Source organism: Myripristis murdjan, chromosome 3, assembly GCF_902150065.1.
Source record: "Myripristis murdjan chromosome 3, fMyrMur1.1, whole genome shotgun sequence".
Taxonomy (NCBI): domain Eukaryota; kingdom Metazoa; phylum Chordata; class Actinopteri; order Holocentriformes; family Holocentridae; genus Myripristis; species Myripristis murdjan.
Genome location: NC_043982.1, coordinates 16,072,670 through 16,094,697, shown reverse-complemented (window position 1 = coordinate 16,094,697; position 22,028 = coordinate 16,072,670). Strand labels below are relative to the sequence as shown.

The following is a 22,028-nucleotide window of genomic DNA, read 5'->3' as shown; positions in this document are numbered from 1 at the left end:
TGATAATAATAAAAAGCTCACCTCCTCATTCCTCAGTCTTCTCTCGTTGCCAAACATGTATGAGTAGTTTCCAGGGTAACCCACAAATTTTCCCTTGAAGAAGGCCACATAAAAGCAAGAGGAATAGTAGTTGACAAACTGAAACATGAACATCTTCGTGGTCAGCTTGTTCTCATACTCCAGGTGCGTCTTGGGGATTTCTGTATGCAAAAAAGAGTTGGATGCAGTCTTCAAGCTATCATCAAACACATTTGCTAAAATGCATAGATTCTTCCTGTTTAATATGTCAAGGGACAAAGGATAACCTGTGCATCTTTTTCCTCATAACAGTTGAATTTTTCAGTGCAAGAAATAAAACCCTGTATGTCCGGATATCTGTCTTTAGGTAGTGCAGACAGCCACTGAAAAAACTATGGCACTCTGTCTTTGGCTGCCTTAGTGTCTTAGCCCCATACATAATTATCCAAAGAAACACAAATCTACAATAAAACTTAACAATAACTGATTCACATTAAGTAAATGACTTGTTTATTATGCTCATTAAGTAAAACCAGTCAATGTGAATCACATATTGTTATGTTTTATTAGCGATTCACATTTCTTCGGCAGTTTTGTATGTATGGGGCCATACTACTGGTTTAGTGCCCTCTTGTGGTTATAAATACACAGCCTCAAATGTTGGGTGGAATACCACCCATGGCTGGTACATAATTCAAGGTAATTAAGTGTGTATCAGACCCTAATGAGTACTTACGATTCGGTACACATTGGTCTGTTTATTGGCTCAGAGAATAAATTTATATTATTTATTCACTCAAAGACAGAGTGGCTTGTTTTTTTATTTTTCATGGTTGTCTGTATCAAGGCAAACATCAAACAAACATCAAGGAAGACTTCCAGGATCTTATTTCTTGTACTTTCACCTGCCTGACCAGAGAGAACCTGTATGAGCCATCAGAGCCATGCAGCACTTCCTCCTTCCTTTAACTGAATTTTACAGTTTCATTCACTAAAATAAACTCTTATTACCCAAATCGGTGATCCAGATGGCTACCCTCTCATAGAAGAAGTTGAGGATCATGATGATGACAAAGTTGATGCAGGAGGCCGTGACCGAGGTTGCTAACTGCGGAGTGATGAGGCTGCCGACCAGCTGGATCTTTGTAGTCGGACTGTCTTTCATGATACTTGCAAAAGCAGCGAACACGGCCAGCCTGTAGGCTATTACTCCAATAATGCAGGCCACTATCAGAGACAGCTGTGGAGACATGCAAACACTCTGTTGGCAGTGTGTGAGGGTTTATGACTTATTTATATGTGCTTTTCTGGCGTGAAATGTTATAGAAATACATAGAAATAAAAACAATCCACTTTTATTTATATGTATTATAACTTTTTGTTTTTTAAATCTACTATTTATTCCCTTTCTGACTATAAGCTCATATTATGGAATTTCAATGTTAGTGCTTGTATCTACAAATGGAAAAATAAAACTGAAATCGTGACATGGAAAATTATAATTTTTATTGTTTTTGTCTATTTTTTTAAGTAGTACACAGAGACACACTAGTGCTCAAACAATTACCTGATTAACTAATTATGTCAATCAACAGAAAACCAATTTATCATAGTTTCGATAATCATTAATCATTTTAGCATTTTATCCAGTAAAAATGCCAAACATTTGCTAGCTACAGCTTCATAAGATTATGAAGATGTTAAGATCTGCATACTTTTTGATATTCCTATCATTCTAAAATGAATATTTTGGTCTTTTGATAGATAGCTTGGCAATAATAATAATCATTAGTTGCAGCCCTAAGACACACACACACACACACACACACACACACACACACACACACACACACACACACAAATAACTAAGTTTAATATCCACTTACCCAGAAAATAACAGTGGCTCCAGAGACGCAGAAGCGAACACATTTGCTGGTGAGGGGAAGGTACGGCTCCATTTCCTGGAAGATTTCAAGAGGCACTGTATTAATTATGAACCATCCGGTGCTTTACATGTTGGTGTCCATGATTGAGAAAAGGTCCTGAAGCACCTGTGTGATCCTGTTGAGTCTCTTGTCAGTGCATTTGGCTTCAAACTCGGGTCGGATCTGGAGCTGCTGCTGTTCCTCTTCAAAGTCCACTAAGTCCCACTCGTACGCCAGCCGGGCCTGGCGCCGCTTCCAGAACTCCAGGAACAGAGTCACTGCCAAAGGGATTCAGAGAAGTAAAAGTAGTAAAATATCATTGATATTAGAAAACTTTGGATCTGTCACTTGTGGGTAAAAGCTGAATCCAAAGTTTTTTTAATATCAATATCAATCTAGCTGTCTGTCCAGAGAGCATTCGTCTGTTTATGTCAGACCCAAGCAGCGTTTCTCCCCTGTGTCCTTGCAAAAATACCATCTTAGTTCACGGGTGCCCCCCCCCTCGCCTCATTCAACAGTCTCTCTGGTGGATTAAAGCATTTGTTGTACGTTCTCTTTGGGGGTTGTTATTTTCAAGTGGAAGATGGAGGTCCAAGGACATTTCAAGGAGAAGACAAAAACTGTATTACATGGCTGATTCAAGGGAACACATCTATATCCAATGTTTTATCTATGCATGTACAGTACAGGCCAAAAGTTTGGACACACCTTCTCATTCAATGCGTTTTCTTTATTTTCATGACTATTTACATTGTAGATTCTCACTGAAGGCATCAAAACTATGAATGAACACATGTGGAGTTATGTACTTAACAAAAAAAGGTGAAATAACTGAAAACATGTTTTATATTCTAGTTTCTTCAAAATAGCCACCCTTTGCTCTGATTACTGCTTTGCACACTCTTGGCATTCTCTCGATGAGCTTCAAGAGGTAGTCACCTGAAATGGTTTTCACTTCACAGGTGTGCCTTATCAGGGTTAATTAGTGGAATTTCTTGCTTTATCAATGGGGTTGGGACCATCAGTTGTGTTGTGCAGAAGTCAGGTTACTACACAGCCGACAGCCCTATTGGACAACTGTTAAAATTCATATTATGGTAAGAACCAATCAGCTAACTAAAGAAAAACAAGTGGCCATCATTACTTTAAGAAATGAAGGTCAGTCAGTCCGGAAAATTGCAAAAACTTTAAATGTGTCCCCAAGTGGAGTCGCAAAAACCATCAAGCGCTACAACAAAACTGGCACACATGAGGACCGACCCAGGAAAGGAAGACCAAGAGTCACCTCTGCTTCTGAGGACAAGTTCATCCGAGTCACCAGCCTCAGAAATCGCAAGTTAACAGCAGCTCAGATCAGAGACCAGATAAATGCCACACAGAGTTCTAGCAGCAGACCCATCTCTAGAACAACTGTTAAGAGGAGACTGCGCCAATCAGGCCTTCATGGTCAAATAGCTGCTAGGAAACCACTGCTAAGGAGAGGCAACAAGCAGAAGAGATTTGTTTGGGCCAAGAAACACAAGGAATGGACATTAGACCAGTGGAAATCTGTGCTTTGGTCTGATGAGTCCAAATTTGAGATCTTTGGTTCCAACCACCGTGTCTTTGTGAGACGCAGAAAAGGTGAACGGATGGATTCCACATGCCTGGTTCCCACTGTGAAGCATGGAGGAGGAGGTGTGATGGTGTGGGGGTGTTTTGCTGGTGACACTGTTGGGGATTTATTCAAAATTGAAGGCACACTGAACCAGCATGGCTACCACAGCATCCTGCAGCGACATGCCATCCCATCCGGTTTGCGTTTAGTTGGACCATCATTTATTTTTCAACAGGACAATGACCCCAAACACACCTCCAGGCTGTGTAAGGGCTATTTGACCAAGAAGGAGAGTGATGGAGTGCTGCGGCAGATGACCTGGCCTCCACAGTCACCGGACCTGAACCCAATCGAGATGGTTTGGGGTGAGCTGGGCCACAGAGTGAAGGCAAAGGGGCCAACAAGTGCTAAACAACTCTGGGAACTCCTTCAAGACTGTTGGAAAACCATTTCAGGTGACTACCTCTTGAAGCTCATCGAGAGAATGCCAAGAGTATGCAAAGCAGTAATCAGAGCAAAGGGTGGCTATTTTGAAGAAACTAGAATATAAAACATGTTTTCAGTTATTTCACCTTTTTTTGTTAAGTACATAACTCCACATGTGTTCATTCATAGTTTTGATTCCTTCAGTGAGAATCTACAATGTAAATAGTCATGAAAATAAAGAAAACGCATTGAATGAGGAGCTGTGTCCAAACTTTTGGCCTGTACTGTATGTATTTATTTACTTTTCAGGGCGCTTTTTTTTATCCACTATGGGGATTTACGTCAGGGGAGTTGGGTTTTCTTTATTTTTTTTTTTTGTTTTCTATAAACCGTGGGCCAGTAAAGCCCTTTGAAACTGTAACAGTGATTAAGGGCTACAAATGAACTTGAATTCAGAGTATTTTTTGGCTGTACTGTGACATTCATTACTGCATACTGGGCTGGGCAATATATAGATATTATATTTATATTGTGATATTATACAATTATATTGTCTGGAATTTTGTAATCCCAGACAGTAATTGTAATATCCTGATATGGTATAAATGTCTTTTCCTGGTTTTGAAAGCAGCATTATAGTAAAGGGATGCAATTTTCGGAATTTATGAGACTGTTGCAGCTGTTGTATTGCCTCTACTTGCTTAGTATCCATGTCGACATTTCAAATGATTTTCTATCAAAAATCCCCTGCATATAAACATCCTGTGAAAACACTAATTGTCATCCGTACAATATGTCATCAAAAAATTGATAAAGCAGTATTCGGTCAAAGATGATACCGTGATATTTAATTTTCTCCATATCGCCCAGCCCTAACTGAATAGTAAACACAATTTGCAGGAACAACCAAGTAGACTGTAGCTCTAGATCTGCACTGTGAAAGGCATGCAACCACTGAGGTGTAAAGCCCTGATACTGGCAACGAATCATTTGGGCTAAAGTATGGATAAAGGTCGATGCTACGGTGTGAAATGGCCATAACTGTGCAAATCTGTCTCACAGTAGGGGGTGCATTGGATCTCATACACAGGTCAAATATGATAATTGCAGCAAGAACAGACACTCACCCCAGATCCCCATAAATATGGCAAAGAATACTGTCCCCTCATTATCAAACAGATGGGATTGCTGGAAGAGAGAATATAGCACAGGACAGGTGCCTTAGTAAACCAGGAGAAGACACAAGCTGGGCACAAACAGAGCAGCATACTGCACACTCAGCAGGACACATTTGGTTTGATTGAGTGTGACTCAAAATATCCAATAGCAATTAAAAATGAGACAGTGCAATGACATCTGAAAGACTAAGAAATTTACTTTACTTTTTTTTTCCACACTGAATTGAAGGCATCCAAATAAATGAACATTGCACACTAACAGCAGTAGAAGAATGTATGTGGCAATATTATCACTGCTGTGTTTCAAATTCTTTTGGTCAAGATTTTTATTTATTTATTTTTTAAAAGTTGAATTTAATTATTAAATGTTAAGTTTTACCCAGGAGGAGAGACATGTAGAGCTGAGCTTCCAAAAGCTGCACTTTTTATCACAAAGTGGACACATGACGATACTGCCTCCAATGTTAGGATCACATATCTCTCTACTGGGGGGACACACAGAAGAAGAAAAATAAAAAGGCATATAATACAATATGCATAAAACATATTCTGATGTGAATATAGTTTTCTTTGTAAATTAATTCTTAGAATGTAAAAATATCCTTTGAGGCTGGTTTTCAACAAGCCTCAACACTTAGCCTCAACACTTATAAAAACTAATCTGTCAACCTTTGAGCTATCACAGTGAGAGCAGACATTCAATTATTTGATGATTTGTGCTGACCAAATCAGGACTGACTCCAACCAAGTTTGAGCATCCTGATGCCCTCTGGTGCCCGTACCTTGTGACATTGTCATCGTAACTGAGCGCTCCATAGGCGAAACATATCAGGCCCATGACTGCTGCAAAGAACAACATCTCTGTGTAGAAACCCAGCCAGGCAAAGTAAATCCCAATCTTTTCTCCATAATACTTCCTGCAAGCAGAGGATTACATGTATAAATTGGTGGTGAGCACCAAAATCCCAAGTAAATAAAGAGATAAGTACAAAATAAAATTCAAATTCAAATAAAAAACAAATAAGAAAGAAAGACAGAAAGAACTAAAAGGCTGAATATATTCAGGTACTGTACGTACCTAATGAGGTTAAGAGGCTGCTCTTTGTAGAAACAGAGAAACCTGGCCCAGTGCTTGTAAAGGTTGTAGCGCTCACTCTCACATTCAGCATTTCTTGCCCTTTTCCAGTATCGACACTGAAAGGATGAAGGACATAGAGGAATGTGAGCTCTTGAACAAAAGCTCTTTTTCACAACTACTTCATCACATTTACCTTGAAATGAAAAAGGAATTCAGCGAAATCCTGAAACATGAATAAATATGGAAGTGTAAGGTAAAAAAAAAAAAAAAATCTTGTAGTCTAATAAAATTATGATAAGCAATAAATCCATAGCTTAAGACCATGTTGTTTAAATGCACAAATAAATAATACACTTATGGATGATAAAGTGTTGGCATATTAAGTCTTCCTCATTTGTGTCTTACATCATGAAGTGGGAAGGCTGCTGTGTAGGTCCCATTGCTGAGTAATCGTTTAATTCCTTTCTTGTCTTTATCCTTCCGGTCCTCTTTGAAGTAAGGACAACGAGCCAGGATGTAGTACACCTAGAAAACAAGGACAGGATTTGACTGAAGAAGGCAGAACAGACAATGTCTCCAAGGGAAGGAAAGCTTGCATGTAGCATTACTGTACTCAATACTTTTAGATTGAGTGTACATGTTTGCGTGTGGTAACTCAGTATAACAGTTGGCGTTAGTGCAGCGGTTCGTAAACCTCTTCAAAAGAAGCAGAAAGATGTCTGCTTGCGGCCACAGTGACAGACTGCATATGCAGACTGGTGAACAGTCCAGCCAAGGAAATGCTCACTTTCAGTGTTGTTTCATAAACTTAATCATCAGAGGTAGCCACGAGTTTTAAAGCAACTTGTATACAACTTGTATAGTAATAATGTATATTTCCTATGTCATAATCATGTCACCACCCTGTAAAAAAGATCTTTCAGGCCCGTTTGGGAGTCCTGACCCCTATTGTGAGAACCATTTGTGTAGTATATGTCTCCTGTGAGCACAACAAATTAACCAATATCTGTATGCGTGAACAGGCCATGCCTTAGACATAAACAGCCTGATGCTGCAGCACTGACAATAAGGAAAGAGATGTTGAGAGCTCTAAGATTAGTTTCTGCTTTGATGCACAAATGGGTTTCATTTTTCTATGACCTTAATCAGAGAATGCAGCCATGTTTCAAATAACTAGGTAGTGCTTCAGTCACTATTCTATTGAGTCTACTTACAAGAAATGGTACCCTAAGTCAGCAGTTCCTCTACAGCCATGCAATATAGTGGCATACACAAACCTGTCTCAAAAATGTATATGAATTTTAATATTACTGTTTAAAAGGAAAATCCAACTTGACGAGTTATTCCTCTAATCTTGAGCAAACTGGTCTCGAATCTCTGATTACATCTCAAAAAAGACACCTGCAACTTAAAATATATATCTTTATATTCTTTACTAAAACATTCAGGAGAATGATTGGCTGGTTACATTGTCCTGGTTTGAAAAACTGTGAAGTAAACTTAAATTTGTTTGGTGTCTTAATTTGAGAGTTCCACATCCATGTCCTTTTTAACAGAGAGGTATAAATATTCCATTCAGTTTTGTGAGGCAAAGGTTTGTAAAACTTAAGGTGAAATTGCCACATGTGTACATAGAGAAAAAAATGTTATTCTGGAAACTGTGACTTAACATTCAGTCCTATGACAAATCATTATTTAAAAAAAAAAAAAAAAAACTGGCATGTGATATTAACAGAAAAGCACCTAATGCATTTAGAGATCCTCCTATTTTCTCAAACACTCATAACTTTAGGGATGTACTTGTGAGGGCGACACCTCATAACTAAATTTGGGTTCTTTGGGATATAATTATTAGTAATCAAAATAGATAAAAATGAAAAAGCTTCAGTGCATGTTATATTATAAACAGCTGCATAAAAGAAACATATGGTGTTTGATGATCATTGGTAAATGTAGTGAAAATAATAAGGAATATAAATATGTCCAAGACCAATTTTCTCATCTTGTTAAAGTCCTCAAGGAACTTTAATTTTCAAGGAATTTTGTTGGAAGGGACAGTATTTACAGTGACACTCAAGATGGCTACCAGGTAAGTAGTTTTTTCATTTATCTCTTCAGATAAAAGTTTAAAGTTTCTTTGTCATAATATCTACACAACTTTTTAGTTCTCATTACCTAAACGTGAGATCATGAGGTTTTAAAAAATGTTGCTGTTTTAATTTTTTGATTATTATATACCCTATTGTGGTCTATATATAAATAGTGAAAAAAGTTAAGCTAACCTTCAGAGTTAGCTAAACGGTTAGCATATGGCACTTTTTCACTAGCACCTATTCGGCTCGACTCAACTCAACTCAGTTTCGGTCATTTTCCATTACAATTGAGTACCACCTCATCTTGGCTGGAGTCGTCATAGCAAGGCGTCCCCACCACCAAGCACAGAAAAGTCTCCACCTCTTCATTTGACCACGGTACCGGTTTGCTTGCCATTTTCCAACTTTGCCAACTTCAGTGATGATCAATGCACACAACACCATTCTCGTACACCGCAACAACTGAGGGCCTTTTGCCGAGGATGAGACTCTAGTGTTTTGGAAATGAGAAACAGCCTTATGTAGGGAAGACATGCACATAACTTTTATTCTTATCTATATATGACAGTATTTTTGTCCTAAACACTTTCATGAACAGACTGAGTAAACAAGCAGCTATTACAACTCCTCCAGCAGGGTTCACCAATTTTCCATTTTTATGTAGTGCTTTAACAGTAACATGCGCGGACACACTACAAACCACCCACCAAGTGTAATTTGTCAGATTGTAACATCATTTAGGCCTATTTCTATCCATTTTTAGGAAATGTCACATGAAGTATGATATGTGTATTTTGTTACAGGCAAGCATCTGTTGAAAAGAAAAGGGCATCCACAAAAGAAAGGCTTGCAAAGCATAGGGAGAAAATATACAGCAATCCAGAGTTACTTGAGGAGTACAGAAGAAAACAGAGAGAGAGGTTAGGGGACAGGGTGGTAATAGGGAAAAATTATAACTTTGATTTTATTGTTCGGACCGACCTTTGCACTCACACAGACAGAAACACAGTACAGATGGGCATGTGCACATGCACACATGTGCGTGCACACACAAACACACACAAACTTGTTTACACACTGATGCTGACAACCAAATGTATAGGCATGCACACATCCACACACATGCATGCATGTGCACGCCAAGACATAAATGCCAATTTGTGAGTGACTGTGCACTCACACACTCAGATTTACCCAGTGTAGTCTATCTCTTCAGTAAACAAAGGAGAAGAATCCTTTTCAAATGAAGAAACTAACAGACATCCACCCCCCAGAGAACATGGCCAGCATTTAAAAGAAGAGAACGCTCATCAAAACTTGTAAGCAAATCAAGAGCAAAGTTAAGGAAAGCTGAGGAGAGACTTGAGGCGAAAGCAGTGCAACTCCTAAAACTAAACAGGAAATTCAAAACGCTGGAGGCTAGACAAACAGAAGCAAGAAGACAAAGGATGCCAGCAAAAAATCAGAGAGTCAGGAGGAGGAAAGCTTCCAAGGGGCTGCCACCAGCGGAAGCAACTGGCCAAGGTAGTTAGCTTTTTCCTCCACCAAGATGACGTTTCATCCGTCATTAATGGCAAGGCTGGGGAGATCCAATGCAAAGGACAAATATACTGAAAAAGAGCACTGAGAGACACTATGGCAAATCTCCATCGAGGATTCTGTGCAGAACACCCTGAAAAAACGTGTCCAGAGCTCAATTCTTCAGATTGAGGCCATTTTGGATAGTTAGGCCTAAAGTTAAGGACAGAGAAACATGTGGTTGCAAAATGCATGACAACTTTCACCTTAAAGTAGTGAGGTTAAAAGTGGGAGTCATCGAAGCATCAAGCGTAGAAGATCTTGTGAAGTCCAGTGTGTGTGACATTGACAACATGTCCTGCATGTATGGTAGATGTCAAAAATGCAAAGAAAAGGCTTTTCCCACGAACTTAGATCCACTCACACAAGGAAACATTGTTATGTGGACAGAATGGATTATAAGATTGGTCCCTTCAACAAAGTCCCTCAAGGCTGGAGCTGCAGAATTAATGAAAGAGACAAAAGCGTACCTCATCCATTGAGCGACTGTTGGCCCTAACAGCAGAACATCTTCCAGTTTTCACAATTCACATGTTCAACATTAAGCACCAATATCTGACACTGAAAGCGATGAAAGACACCCTAACAGATGACGCTGCTGCTGTACATGTGGATTACAGTGAAAATTACACCTGTAAATATGCCAGTGAGATTAAGGAGACCCATTTTTTGGGGAACAAGCAGGTAACAATCCACACTGGGATACTGTATCTGAGTAGGGGCAGAGTGGAAGCTTTTGCTTCCATCTCAAGCTGTCTACAACACGATGCAGTGGCAGCATAGGCTCATCTTGACCCATTGCTGAAGAACATACGAGAAAAACATCCTGAAGTTCGCACAATACATTTCATTTCTGATGGCCCAACCTCCCACTATAGGAACAAGAATGCTGTCTACCTGGCCTCCACTGTACCGTTCCTTCATGGATTTAAATGGGTGACCTGGAACTACACTGAGGCATTGCACAGTGAAGGTGCACTGGATGGTGTGGGTGGGACGCTGAAGAATTTGGCACAGAATTGTTGCCAATGGAACCAGTATCCCTGATGCAGATACTCTGTATGAACAGCTGCAGAGCAACTCATCAGTGACTCTGTACAAAATATCAGAGGAGAAAATTAAGGCTGGCTGTGAATTGGTTCCCCCAAACCTGAAATTGGTTCCTGAGATGTTGAAAATTCATCAAGTGAGTCAGCATTTATATTTAATTATATAAGGAATTGTAGTTAAACAACTAATTAAATGAGTATATGCCATTTCAAAGGTGAAACAAAGTTAATAAAATTTAAATAAGATACTGTTTATAGATAGATTATCTCAAATGATCTCCCAAAATAATGTCTGTTACTGATGGCTAATGCTACAATCTATATCTTTTTCCTCACAGCTGACATCCACAAAACCAGGAGTATTTTCCACACGGGAGGTGTCGTGCTTTTGTGGACGAAATTGTGAGTGCTTTTCACCAAATGACCATGTGTTCTCTGCTACGGAGGAGGGAGGAGTGGAAAACCTTGACAGCGCCAAGGCAATAGTGGTCGGACAGTGGGTGCTAATCGAGTATGATGGTGACTTGTATCCTAGTACAGTCACACAGGTGAATTTAATTTCAAGTTTTCTCTATCTAAATACATCACCAGTTACAATATAGCACTGTTTAGAAGAAATTTGCAGACTATAAAAGTGTTTCTTAAAACTTTTTCTTAAAACAAAACAGATTGCTGAAGGGCAGTACGAAGTGGATACAATGACGTGTGCAGGTGAAAACCGCGCCTACGTCCCAGGTTTCAGATATGAGGGGGACAGGGTGTGGTACTACCGTCAGGATATATGGGACATTACACCAGAACTACTTCCTGTGACCTCCTCTGCAAGACATTTCTGCATTCCACCAGACATTTGGCCAAACACAAAAAACGCAAATGAACCTCCAATTGACACCTCCCCCTGCTGCGCCGCCACTCCCATCTCAGCGCACCTCGGCCTGCCAAACTACCAAACTGTGTGCGCCTCGGGTTGTGCTGCTCGAAACTAGCTCTGCGGGGGGTTCACCTCCCTGCGCCACCCTGCGCTGTGCCGGGAAACTAGAGGCCTAAGACATTTCACCCTCAGTGGCCTGCCATTTTACACCGATGAACCACATAATCACTGCTCTGCAATGTATTGGTATAGAAACAATTTGGACGAGTTGTAAAGATGGTGAAACTGAGAAAACCTACACAGACATTTTCAGTTTTCACATTATTTCATTATATCCTAAAAGCATGAACAAATGATCTGCTTTTCTTACACTTCCCTAAATTTAGTGGAAATGTGTTTCTCAACCGATTCATAAGAAGCCCACAAAGATGATTCCTTTTTTTATGCAACGTTGCTTCAAGTTTAGGACTTTAGAGCCACAGTGTTGACTTTCACTGTGTTGTACAACAGAGCTTTTTCACAGCAGGCATTATGACATGAATCAGCAGGTAAACACAGGTGTTACCGATGACATTAATTACTGTTCTGTTCCATTTAAAGGTTTACAGTGAGCCAGCATGAGCAGCACCAGGAGCCTGACCTCCATTACACCTGAAGCCAGCACAACCTTAATTCATGTCATTTGTAATACCTGTGGTTTACATGCTATTTTATGTCAAAATGGCTGCTGTGAAAATGGGGTATTTTATCCTATCTTACAATAATGTACATTTATGGCTGTGCTACCATCTTACGGTTTCATTTGATGTGCAAAAGTGGGGATATTTCTAGTGTGCATATCACTGATGAAGGCTTAGGGCCAAAATGTTTACAATTTATTCTTCCACTGAATGTTTTATTAAAAATATACTATAAATATACATGTTTTTCAAGTATGGACCCTTATTTGGGAGCTGTTTCATTAATAGTAAACTGGAGGCATCTCATATTTACTGGTTAAGACTGAGTTAGACTCGATTCACTGTGCTGTAAAGTTGTTCATGTTCACAAAAAATAGTTGAGTATCTAGGACCATAAGCCATCTGTGACTTCAGATAAGTAAATTCAGGTTTTGGTTGGACTTTGGCTTTAAGAAACTACTCACAATTCTGTTTCTTGTAGAGGGTGGGAAGAAGGTATCCTTGTCGTTGATGAGGAAGAAGTCAATCTTGCCCTTGTCAAAGGGGGAGGTGAAATAGTCAGGTTCTGGGTGCATGATGTGCTCCGGCAGGCGGAAAGGTTTTGAAATCCACTCCAGAGGGACATCTTGACTATGGGGGATGTCACTGGCCTTGAAAGGAACCTTTATCTTCAAAACATCGGCGTATGTGGCTAGCACCTCCCATGGAGCGTGGATCTTCAAGAAGTATGTCTTACCATCATCCGATTCCTGGCACAAACACATATGGGGGAGAAATGGTGCCCGTGAGGAAATAAGCTTCATTTTGCATCATTTGGTCACACTTCACATTGTATATTTAGTGAACTGATGTTTGCCATGAATCCTTAAACTATTTCATTAAGATAATAAAGATGACGACATATTGTATTAAATATCAACCTCCCCAGTAATACTGAGGTCAAGTTGATGGGCCATCCCTTTAAGATTCTTTTGTGGAATGTGATGTGCCTCATGATAAATCCCACTAGGGGGAGCTAGTACACCGTGGTTGAATTTCTTACTGATTTGTCCTCTGTCTCAAGCTCCAGTCCTGCTTTCTCAAGATTGGCCTCAAATTCCCTCCTCCTTTCCTGTAGATGAATCGAGGGACATTTTAGAAGCAAAAGGCATGTAGAACAAAACATCCAGGTTAAAGAAATGAACAGAGTTTGAGTTTTTTAAGGGAGTTTCTCCTTATCCGATGTGAAGATCTAAGAACAGAGGATGCTGTATTGCATTAAAGCCGCTTGAGGCAAATTTGTAATTTGTGGTGTTGGACTACAGTCATCTCTGGACAGTAAGCAAAGGGAATCAAGTGAATGTATGAACATCACATCCTTGTGACAGTGTCAGTTGGAGACAAAGAGAAGTGATACAAAGTCAGACAACATAAACAACTTCCTGTGCGCCTCCCTTTTCATCCAGTCATCTTTACTTCTCGTTGTCATTCCAAATCACATGATTCATCTTTCGTAAGTCTTCTGTCATGTCATTTCTTATTTATGTTCTACAATGTCGCTAATTGTGCTATTACAACACTCTGCTAATAGATGGCTGACTTAATATTGAAGTTACTATTATGTGTATACTCCTTTAAATATTTGTTATCATTAGATCAAAAAATAATTTAAGTCAATAAATTCAATAAATGTTTTCATGTCACCATATATAAATTACTGGATACTTTGCTCTGTGGATAATGTTGAGTTATCTTCATTTCACTTCCTCTTTATGGAATACCTGTTCCTGTTCCTGTGTGAAAATTGTGTAAGAATGTCAGCGACAGCACATTTGGTCACACCATAAAATGCTGAGTGGTGAACTAAAGGCAATTTGCCTACTCACCTGCTTCTTTTCTCCATCTTTGTCATCTACGTATGATAACACAAAATCGATCCTACGCACCCCGTCCCGAAAAAACACTGTGTCCTTATTTGGCTGTAGATGATCTGTCTGCAGAGGGAGACAGAAACACTTCACTATACAACAAACATAAAAACAGGTAGCCTAATAACTACATAATATAACAGAGAAGGGAAAAGGGAAAACAAACACATGGTACCTAGATAACAAACTTTCAAATACCAAGTAAAGAAACTAACAATCTTAGATATGTGAAGCATGACAAACTTTAACATACACACATAAATGGAGAAAGTCTCCCAAAATGGCACATGAAAGCAACTTCCTGTAGCACTAATCCCTGGACTTTGCCATTGTCTTATCATTACAGTGAACTGGATATTGCTGAAAATGTTAGTGCAGAGACATGAATGTGTGTTTCCTTTGCAGAAAGCTGTACATCTGGGAGGCTGGGACCACAGACAAACCACACAAAGGAAATCCTGGATACTGTCCGTTCACTTGCAAAAGGCATGCCTGTCATTACACTAAAATTAGATGCAAACTGTGGCAGAGAGTAGAAACATACAGTACTATGCTTAGTTTGATGCTAACTTTTTAATTTTGGCCCTTATCTTAACCCTTAACATCAAATGTTCTGACATTAGCTGATCCCCCATTACCGTGCACATGGTTTGTAAGGTACACTCATCAACTTGAACATTCATAACCATTCTGTCTAAGGAGTCTCCTCCTTTGCTGCTCATTCTCTAGGGCGTTGAGGCTCTTAGCTTACAAAGAGAAAGTCTGTCTCTGGATGGGCAAGTATACGAGTGTACTTCTGTTAGACTGTTTCAGTAATGTGTTTTACATAAAATTCATCTCATACCCATTCAAAAACCCATGCCTGAGAGGCTCCTGTATACTTAAAGTATCTGTTTGACCTTCTGGATTTGTGAGACTATGACATTGAGCTTTGTCAGACTCAAAAACACATCTTTGCCACTCAATTAAACTGGCAGAGCTCAGCTACCTCTAACTGCTGCAGTGATCCCTCTACACAGCCCTTATTAATTCTCATTTCTGAAAACATGGGTATAATTAAACAGAATCTTTATTCCTTGGAAATGGAGGTTTCGTCAAAAAGCTTACGTATTTTGATGAGTGAGACACACTGAAATACCATGCAAAACCTTGACAGTAAGTAACCTGTAGACTACAATTAAATAATTTTGATCTATTGCATTTAATATATGATTAAATCATATTTTTGGAAATTAACTTGTTTTTGGTAGTGCTGGGTAGTGTTTCGGTCTGATGGTCACACAAAATGTGGTTCTATCTGTCTGTCAAAATAAGTACCAGCTTAGCAAAAAGTGTGTTTACTGAGACCGTGTGTGTGTGTGTGTGTGTGGCTCAAAATGTAATAATATCTGGTAAGAGGAAACTATCATGTATCGTACAGTCAGGAGGCAAGGACTAGGTCAGATGCTTCATTCAAAAATCTTCCTTACTGGAAAAAATAAAGCACTGGTCTGACTTGAATTTTCAGGACAAGTGGTTACAGAACTAGCAGTTTTCCACTTGTTTCATTTTGAGTGATACAGCTTGTCACCCATAAGCTCCTCTATGTCAGTGACACACCAAAAGGCAAGCTGAAATTACAAGGCACAGGTGCAAATTAGCCTCTAAAACAAGTAATATTACTGTTAATACTCTGGAAACACTTATTTTTATTAACTAATGCCAAGAATTCTTTGGAAACTTTTGTAAAATGACATCAAAACAACACACCCATTTAAAGCAGGTGACAAAATTGAAAATTGAAAAAAAAAAAAAAAAAAAAAAAAATCAAAGAGGGAGCAACAGAAAAGTGTGTGTGTGTGTGTGTGTGTGTGTGTGTGTGTGTGTGTGTGTTACCCCTTTTCCACCAGGGCTGGTTCGGAGCCGGTGCCTGACTTAGCACCAGTTTTTTGGTTTTCCACCGCCCGAGCTGGGGCCAAACTGGTGCCAAACTGGTTCCAAACTGGTGCTAGGCAAGCACCGACACATGCCCCTTTTCCACCAGAAAAAACCTGGTGCTAGTTCGGAGCTGGTGCTAGAGCCGGTGCTTAACTGGTGCCAACGAAGAACCAGTTTGCTTTTCCACCGGTCAAGAGCAAAGTGGAGCCAAGTCAGAGCCACGTCATGACGTCTTCGGAAAACGTGATGACGGGTGCGCGAGACACTCGCTCAGAATCACAATAACCATCATGAATGAATGAATGAATGATACTTTATTAATCCGTTGCAGGAAATTACATTGTCACGGCAGCTTCACCACTTCAACACACATAAAACTGCACACTCATACTATACAGTGGCTGCAGCGTCTCTGTCTCTGTCCGTCCGCCCGTCCTGCCCTGAAGCCGGTCGGGATGATGTTGGTGAGCCGCGTCTCAGTCAAGCATATAATGCTGCTTTCCCGATATAGTTTCTGGCCCCGGGTGGAGCAGGATCTGGATTTATTAGCGATGCAAATACTGCTTGTGTCTTTACAAGCCAACATTTCAATACAGAGGCGAAAAAAACAATTATTGCCGGCTACCTGTCGGATTCGCGATCGGAACGAATGACAGCGATGTTTAGTTATAAAACGGGTGCTTCTCACCCTTAAATGTAATTTGCTGAGCCGCGTTCCATGCCGCTGTAAAATCAGTATAACCCACGGCTTCTCGGGGATTATTGTTTATGTTTATAGCGTTCGCAGTTCCTGTTTTGTTTTGTAACCCCGCCCACCGATGACGCGGTGGGCCGCGTCATCGGTTCTTTCTCTGGCTCCTGTTTAGCCCCTGCTCGGAGTCGGTGCTTGCCTAGCACCAGTTTGGAACCAGTTTGGAACCAGTTTGGCACCAGTTTGGCCCCAGCTCGGGCGGTGGAAAACCAAAAAACTGGTGCTAAGTCAGGCACCGGCTCCGAACCAGCCCTGGTGGAAAAGGGGTATCCGAGCAGGGGCTAAACAGGAGCCAGAGAAAGAACCGATGACGCGGCCCACCGCGTCATCGGTGGGCGGGGTTACAAAACAAAACAGGAACTGCGAACGCTATAAACATAAACAATAATCCCCGAGAAGCCGTGGGTTATACTGATTTTACAGCGGCATGGAACGCGGCTCAGCAAATTACATTTAAGGATGAGAAGCACCCGTTTTATAACTAAACATCGCTGTCATTCGTTCCGATCGCGAATCCGACAGGTAGCCGGCAATAATTGTTTTTTTCGCCTCTGTATTGAAATGTTGGCTTGTAAAGACACAAGCAGTATTTGCATCGCTAATAAATCCAGATCCTGCTCCACCCGGGGCCAGAAACTATATCGGGAAAGCAGCATTATATGCTTGACTGAGACGCGGCTCACCAACATCATCCCGACCGGCTTCAGGGCAGGACGGGCGGACGGACAGAGACAGAGACGCTGCAGCCACTGTATAGTATGAGTGTGCAGTTTTATGTGTGTTGAAGTGGTGAAGCTGCCGTGACAATGTAATTTCCTGCAACGGATTAATAAAGTATCATTCATTCATTCATTCATGATGGTTATTGTGATTCTGAGCGAGTGTCTCGCGCACCCGTCATCACGTTTTCCGAAGACGTCATGACGTGGCTCTGACTTGGCTCCACTTTGCTCTTGACCGGTGGAAAAGCAAACTGGTTCTTCGTTGGCACCAGTTAAGCACCGGCTCTAGCACCAGCTCCGAACTAGCACCAGGTTTTTTCTGGTGGAAAAGGGGCATGTAAGGGGTGGGGGACGGTGGGGGGGCAGCACCCCTAGTCAAGCAAGACTTAATATAATCACTCTTTACAGACCAAGCTAAGAGAGACACACTGAGAATGAAAACTAATTTGCATATTAACAGTAAATAAATAAACAATACACATTGAGTTAAAAAAAAAAAATAGTTTTGCCTAACATTGTAAAGAAAAACTGAGATGACTTAAGAATGAAAACTTATGGGCATGCCAAAAATGAATACAAACATAGAATCAATTGACACAGAGTTGAAAAATGTTATAAATCCTTGGTGGTACTGAGGAGAGGACAAATCCTAGGTCCTGTTCTAAAGACAGGTGATGGCGAAAACTGAGGTTCACTCCGACGTAAGGTTTTCAAACAAATTTTTTATGGTATAGAGTATTTGCTTCTATACTGGGAAATGAGTGCATACAAAGTAGTGATATAGTAAATTAAAACTTCATTCGTAACTTTTTGTGTAGATGTATATTGCAATAATAATGTATCGTTGTCACAAAATCCCACGGCACACCGTTTGGGAGCCACTGCTCTATGTTGTTTGAAATGACAAATGTTAAAACGACAAAGTACAAATAAGAAGTTATGTAAAAGATTATCGCCACCATAGAGGACCCAGTGCACCCGCTCTTTTACAGAACTCCACCCAGCTTGTTTATCAGACCCACACATCCAACAAGCCAGGCCGCCACGGAGGAAGTAACAAGGCCATGGCTGTAACTCTGTATGGCACTGTATACTCAGCAGATCACTCTTAAATAGCAAGGGCATTAAGAAATACAATCAGTTTGACATGTGACGAGAAACAGCAGTGCACGTGTTGCCCATTTCTGTTTTGAACAGCACTAAGATGGAACTGAATTCTACAAGGGTAATGAAACGGAGAAATATAAGTCTTATCAATTAATCTGGATAAAAGCACCGGCTAAGTGGTGTTGTTATATTACTGCAAACTGACCGTCAGGAAGCCGCTGTTTGAACAGGGAGTTTATTTCTGTGCCGCCTGGTGGGAGGCTGATATACAATTGAGATGAGAAGAGCTCTTTGAAAGACAGAGGTCTTGTGACTCAGCAGTGAGAGCAGTGTGTTAACAGAGGGTCAATCATCCGAACCTATGATATCACACAGACATAGGAAGCAACAATCTTGTAGATACACAGAGAAAAGTAGCTTAGGACACAACCTACTTTAATTACAGTATGGTTCATAATCTGTTATATAAGTCTTAAGCTTGTGTGGGGGGGATCAAAGCAAAAATGAATATATGATGAAAACATTTAAGAAACTCTGTGTGCGTGTGTGTGTGTATCTGTGTATGTTTACCGAATGCACTGCGCGTGCTCTGTATGTTGCAATACCAAAAGAAAGGGGGTCAGATCAGGACACGGGACTTACCTCTGTATGCCCGGGCAGCGAGGTCCCTCTGTCAGAAGAATTGAGACTATGACCGTTGTTTTCATCTGCAAAAGAAACAAATAATAGCCTTTGTTTATACATAACAAACATTACAGTTACTCAGGCCCAAGATCTTTTAATTGCACTTTGCACTGTATTTTACTGTATTGTTGTTGAGTGCCTTATCAGGAGCATACCAAACTGCCATCAACACCAGCTGAAATGGCAATAACTGAATCTGAAGAACAAAAAAGGGCTTAAGTGATGGATGGACAAGAATACTAAGTCACATGAGAATGCAAAATTTTGGGAGGCAAATGTCAACATTTTCCACATAAGAAAGACAAGTGTTAGGTGTTTCATGAGACTGAGGCCAGTGACAAAACCAGTGGAAACCCAAATTTCAAAATTCAAAATATACTTACTGTCAGATGCTCAAATTAACAGAAACTACCAGCACTACAACATAATACCATATACTCCCACTATTCATAATCAAAAACAATCCCATCTAGAATTCCATGTTTTAGTTGATTTGTACACACAACGCATGTTGGACTGCAAAAGTGCTTTTGCGTGCCATAATTAAAAGATCATATTTTAATATTCACAATTTAAAAAAATGCCTAAAAAAAAGTGACCTCTCAGGCTACTTAGTCAATGTTAAGGTGACTTCTGCTGGAAATGAGCAAAATGTAAGAAATGATGAAGAAACAGGACCAAGGAGCTGTGAAAGTGAAGATGTAAGCTGACATGTTTCTGTTCTGATTTCTTGAAGTTGTATAAGACCATGATGATTCAACATATTTTTTCTTTAATAGATTGGTCTATTAAAAAAATCTGCGGTTTGTTATCTCTGAAATGAACAGACTGTTGTCAAGGCCCTGGTCAAGCCACGGCCTCATCACCATACCTGTTCCCTCCAAATTAATGCGCATCACCAGAGACAGTCGTGCTGTTGTTTGTTTTGGGTTAGCAAGCTAACTACACAGAAAGACAATTCAATTAAATCAGCCGACAGGTGACACCCAGTTTCAAAACGACGCCACCTCCGTTAATCTCCAGCTCCTACCGCTGCAGACAGGAAAGGTGGATCCGCATACTCCCAGTGACTGGTGAGTGCCTCTCTGTGTCCCCGTCAGCTAATTTAGCTACCTGGCACACTTTAGACATTGACAGGACGGCGCCGCCCGCTCTAGAAAAAAAGTTGTATCGTAATTTCTTTGCTTTTATTGCCGTCCGTTGGCATGGATATCTTTGTACAAGCCGTGTAATAAGCAGGGTAATCCACTCCGAGGCGGCCTGTTGTCGAAAAATAGGCAAGAATCACTCACAGGTGTGCTTTTTAATGTTGCTGTGAGTAAACCTGACTCGAACTATACGCGGTTTTACCGCATACCTGCCGACCAATCAGAAACGAGAATTCACTCTCTTGCTCTCAATGTGCTGGTATTAGAACCGCCACAAATAGCCTAATATAAAGATCAGTTTGTATAGCTGCATATGGAAACAGCATGGTGTTGCCAACAAAGGAACAGAAAAAAAGAGAGGATCAGCAGCAGAACAGAGGTTTCCATTGAAGAATCTAACAAACACATTCATGTACAGCAAAATCTAAGTCTGCTGCCCTGTGTGTGACACATTTTGCACAGAGTTGGGAGGAACAAAATGTTCCATCACTGACCTAAAGCAGATATGGTATGACTTCTCTGTAGCCATCTCCAGTGGAAACAGTACTAGAGTGTCTGATGGACGCAGAAGTTAAGGTATTTTATTTAAAGAAGAAATAAAAATAAAAAAGACCTAAGTAAAAGTAAAGAGTAGCTCATTCAAAATGTACTAGGAATAAAAGTTACAGAGCAACTTTTTAGAAAAGAATATTGTGCTCTCCCTGTAATACTAAAAGGACACTAAGACAGAGTTCAAGCTACATTCTTTAAATTTGAATTCCACAAATTGCACAAATAAAGTAAATTTACCTCTCTCATCTCTGACAGTTCATCATGAATGATAGCACTTTATCAGTTTACACTGGCGTAAGTTCTGTTGTATAATGTGTGCTCTGTAATAGATGTGATTGAAAATCTAACTGATTGCAAAACTTCATTAAAATGCACTCATACAAGGGTAGAGTTACTGTCATAAAAATACTCATAAAAGTGCAATGTACACAAAAAGCTAGTCAATCACAGTGTTAAGTTGAATGAGCATGAGTAAATGTAATTAGTTACTGACATCCTTTATAGTGGCCGATGTTTCCACAGAGAAATAACAGTTGCGGACATGTTAGTGCTGAGATAAGCTTTTCACAGATATTAAATACTGTGTGGTATCACTGACTTGGTAATTGCTATCGACCTTAATATATTGGAATAGGTGGTTTATTGCCATAAAGGCCTCCCTGCTCTTTGAGAGAGAAAAATGCCAGAAATGCATATGCAGTGAGGCAAAAGAGAAGTAAGAAGTATTGACAACCCTGTTGATCTATT

At 40.1% G+C, this 22,028-nt stretch overlaps 1 protein-coding gene across 2 annotated transcripts in view; it reads right to left on the bottom strand.

Moving 5' to 3' along the window:
* The window catches only part of ano5b (anoctamin 5b), a 36,944-nt gene that overhangs the window by 5,266 nt on the left and 9,650 nt on the right, over positions 1 to 22,028 (bottom strand). Inside the window, exons 1-14 of one of the 2 annotated variants that reach the window (XM_030048188.1) lie at positions 20,453 to 20,504; positions 19,540 to 19,604; positions 14,359 to 14,466; positions 13,536 to 13,604; positions 12,958 to 13,242; positions 6,628 to 6,747; positions 6,223 to 6,338; positions 5,927 to 6,061; positions 5,524 to 5,629; positions 5,094 to 5,154; positions 2,070 to 2,221; positions 1,905 to 1,979; positions 1,030 to 1,258; positions 22 to 200 (exon numbers count right to left, since the gene is read on the bottom strand). In XM_030048188.1, coding sequence (XP_029904048.1) covers positions 22 to 200; positions 1,030 to 1,258; positions 1,905 to 1,979; positions 2,070 to 2,221; positions 5,094 to 5,154; positions 5,524 to 5,629; positions 5,927 to 6,061; positions 6,223 to 6,338; positions 6,628 to 6,747; positions 12,958 to 13,242; positions 13,536 to 13,604; positions 14,359 to 14,466; positions 19,540 to 19,604; positions 20,453 to 20,477 — 1,725 coding nt within the window. In that variant the 5' untranslated portion in view covers positions 20,478 to 20,504. Of the gene's footprint in view, positions 1 to 21; positions 201 to 1,029; positions 1,259 to 1,904; positions 1,980 to 2,069; positions 2,222 to 5,093; positions 5,155 to 5,523; positions 5,630 to 5,926; positions 6,062 to 6,222; positions 6,339 to 6,627; positions 6,748 to 12,957; positions 13,243 to 13,535; positions 13,605 to 14,358; positions 14,467 to 19,539; positions 19,605 to 20,452; positions 20,505 to 22,028 lie in introns of those variants that run through there. The other variant, XM_030048187.1, reaches the window with a different exon arrangement.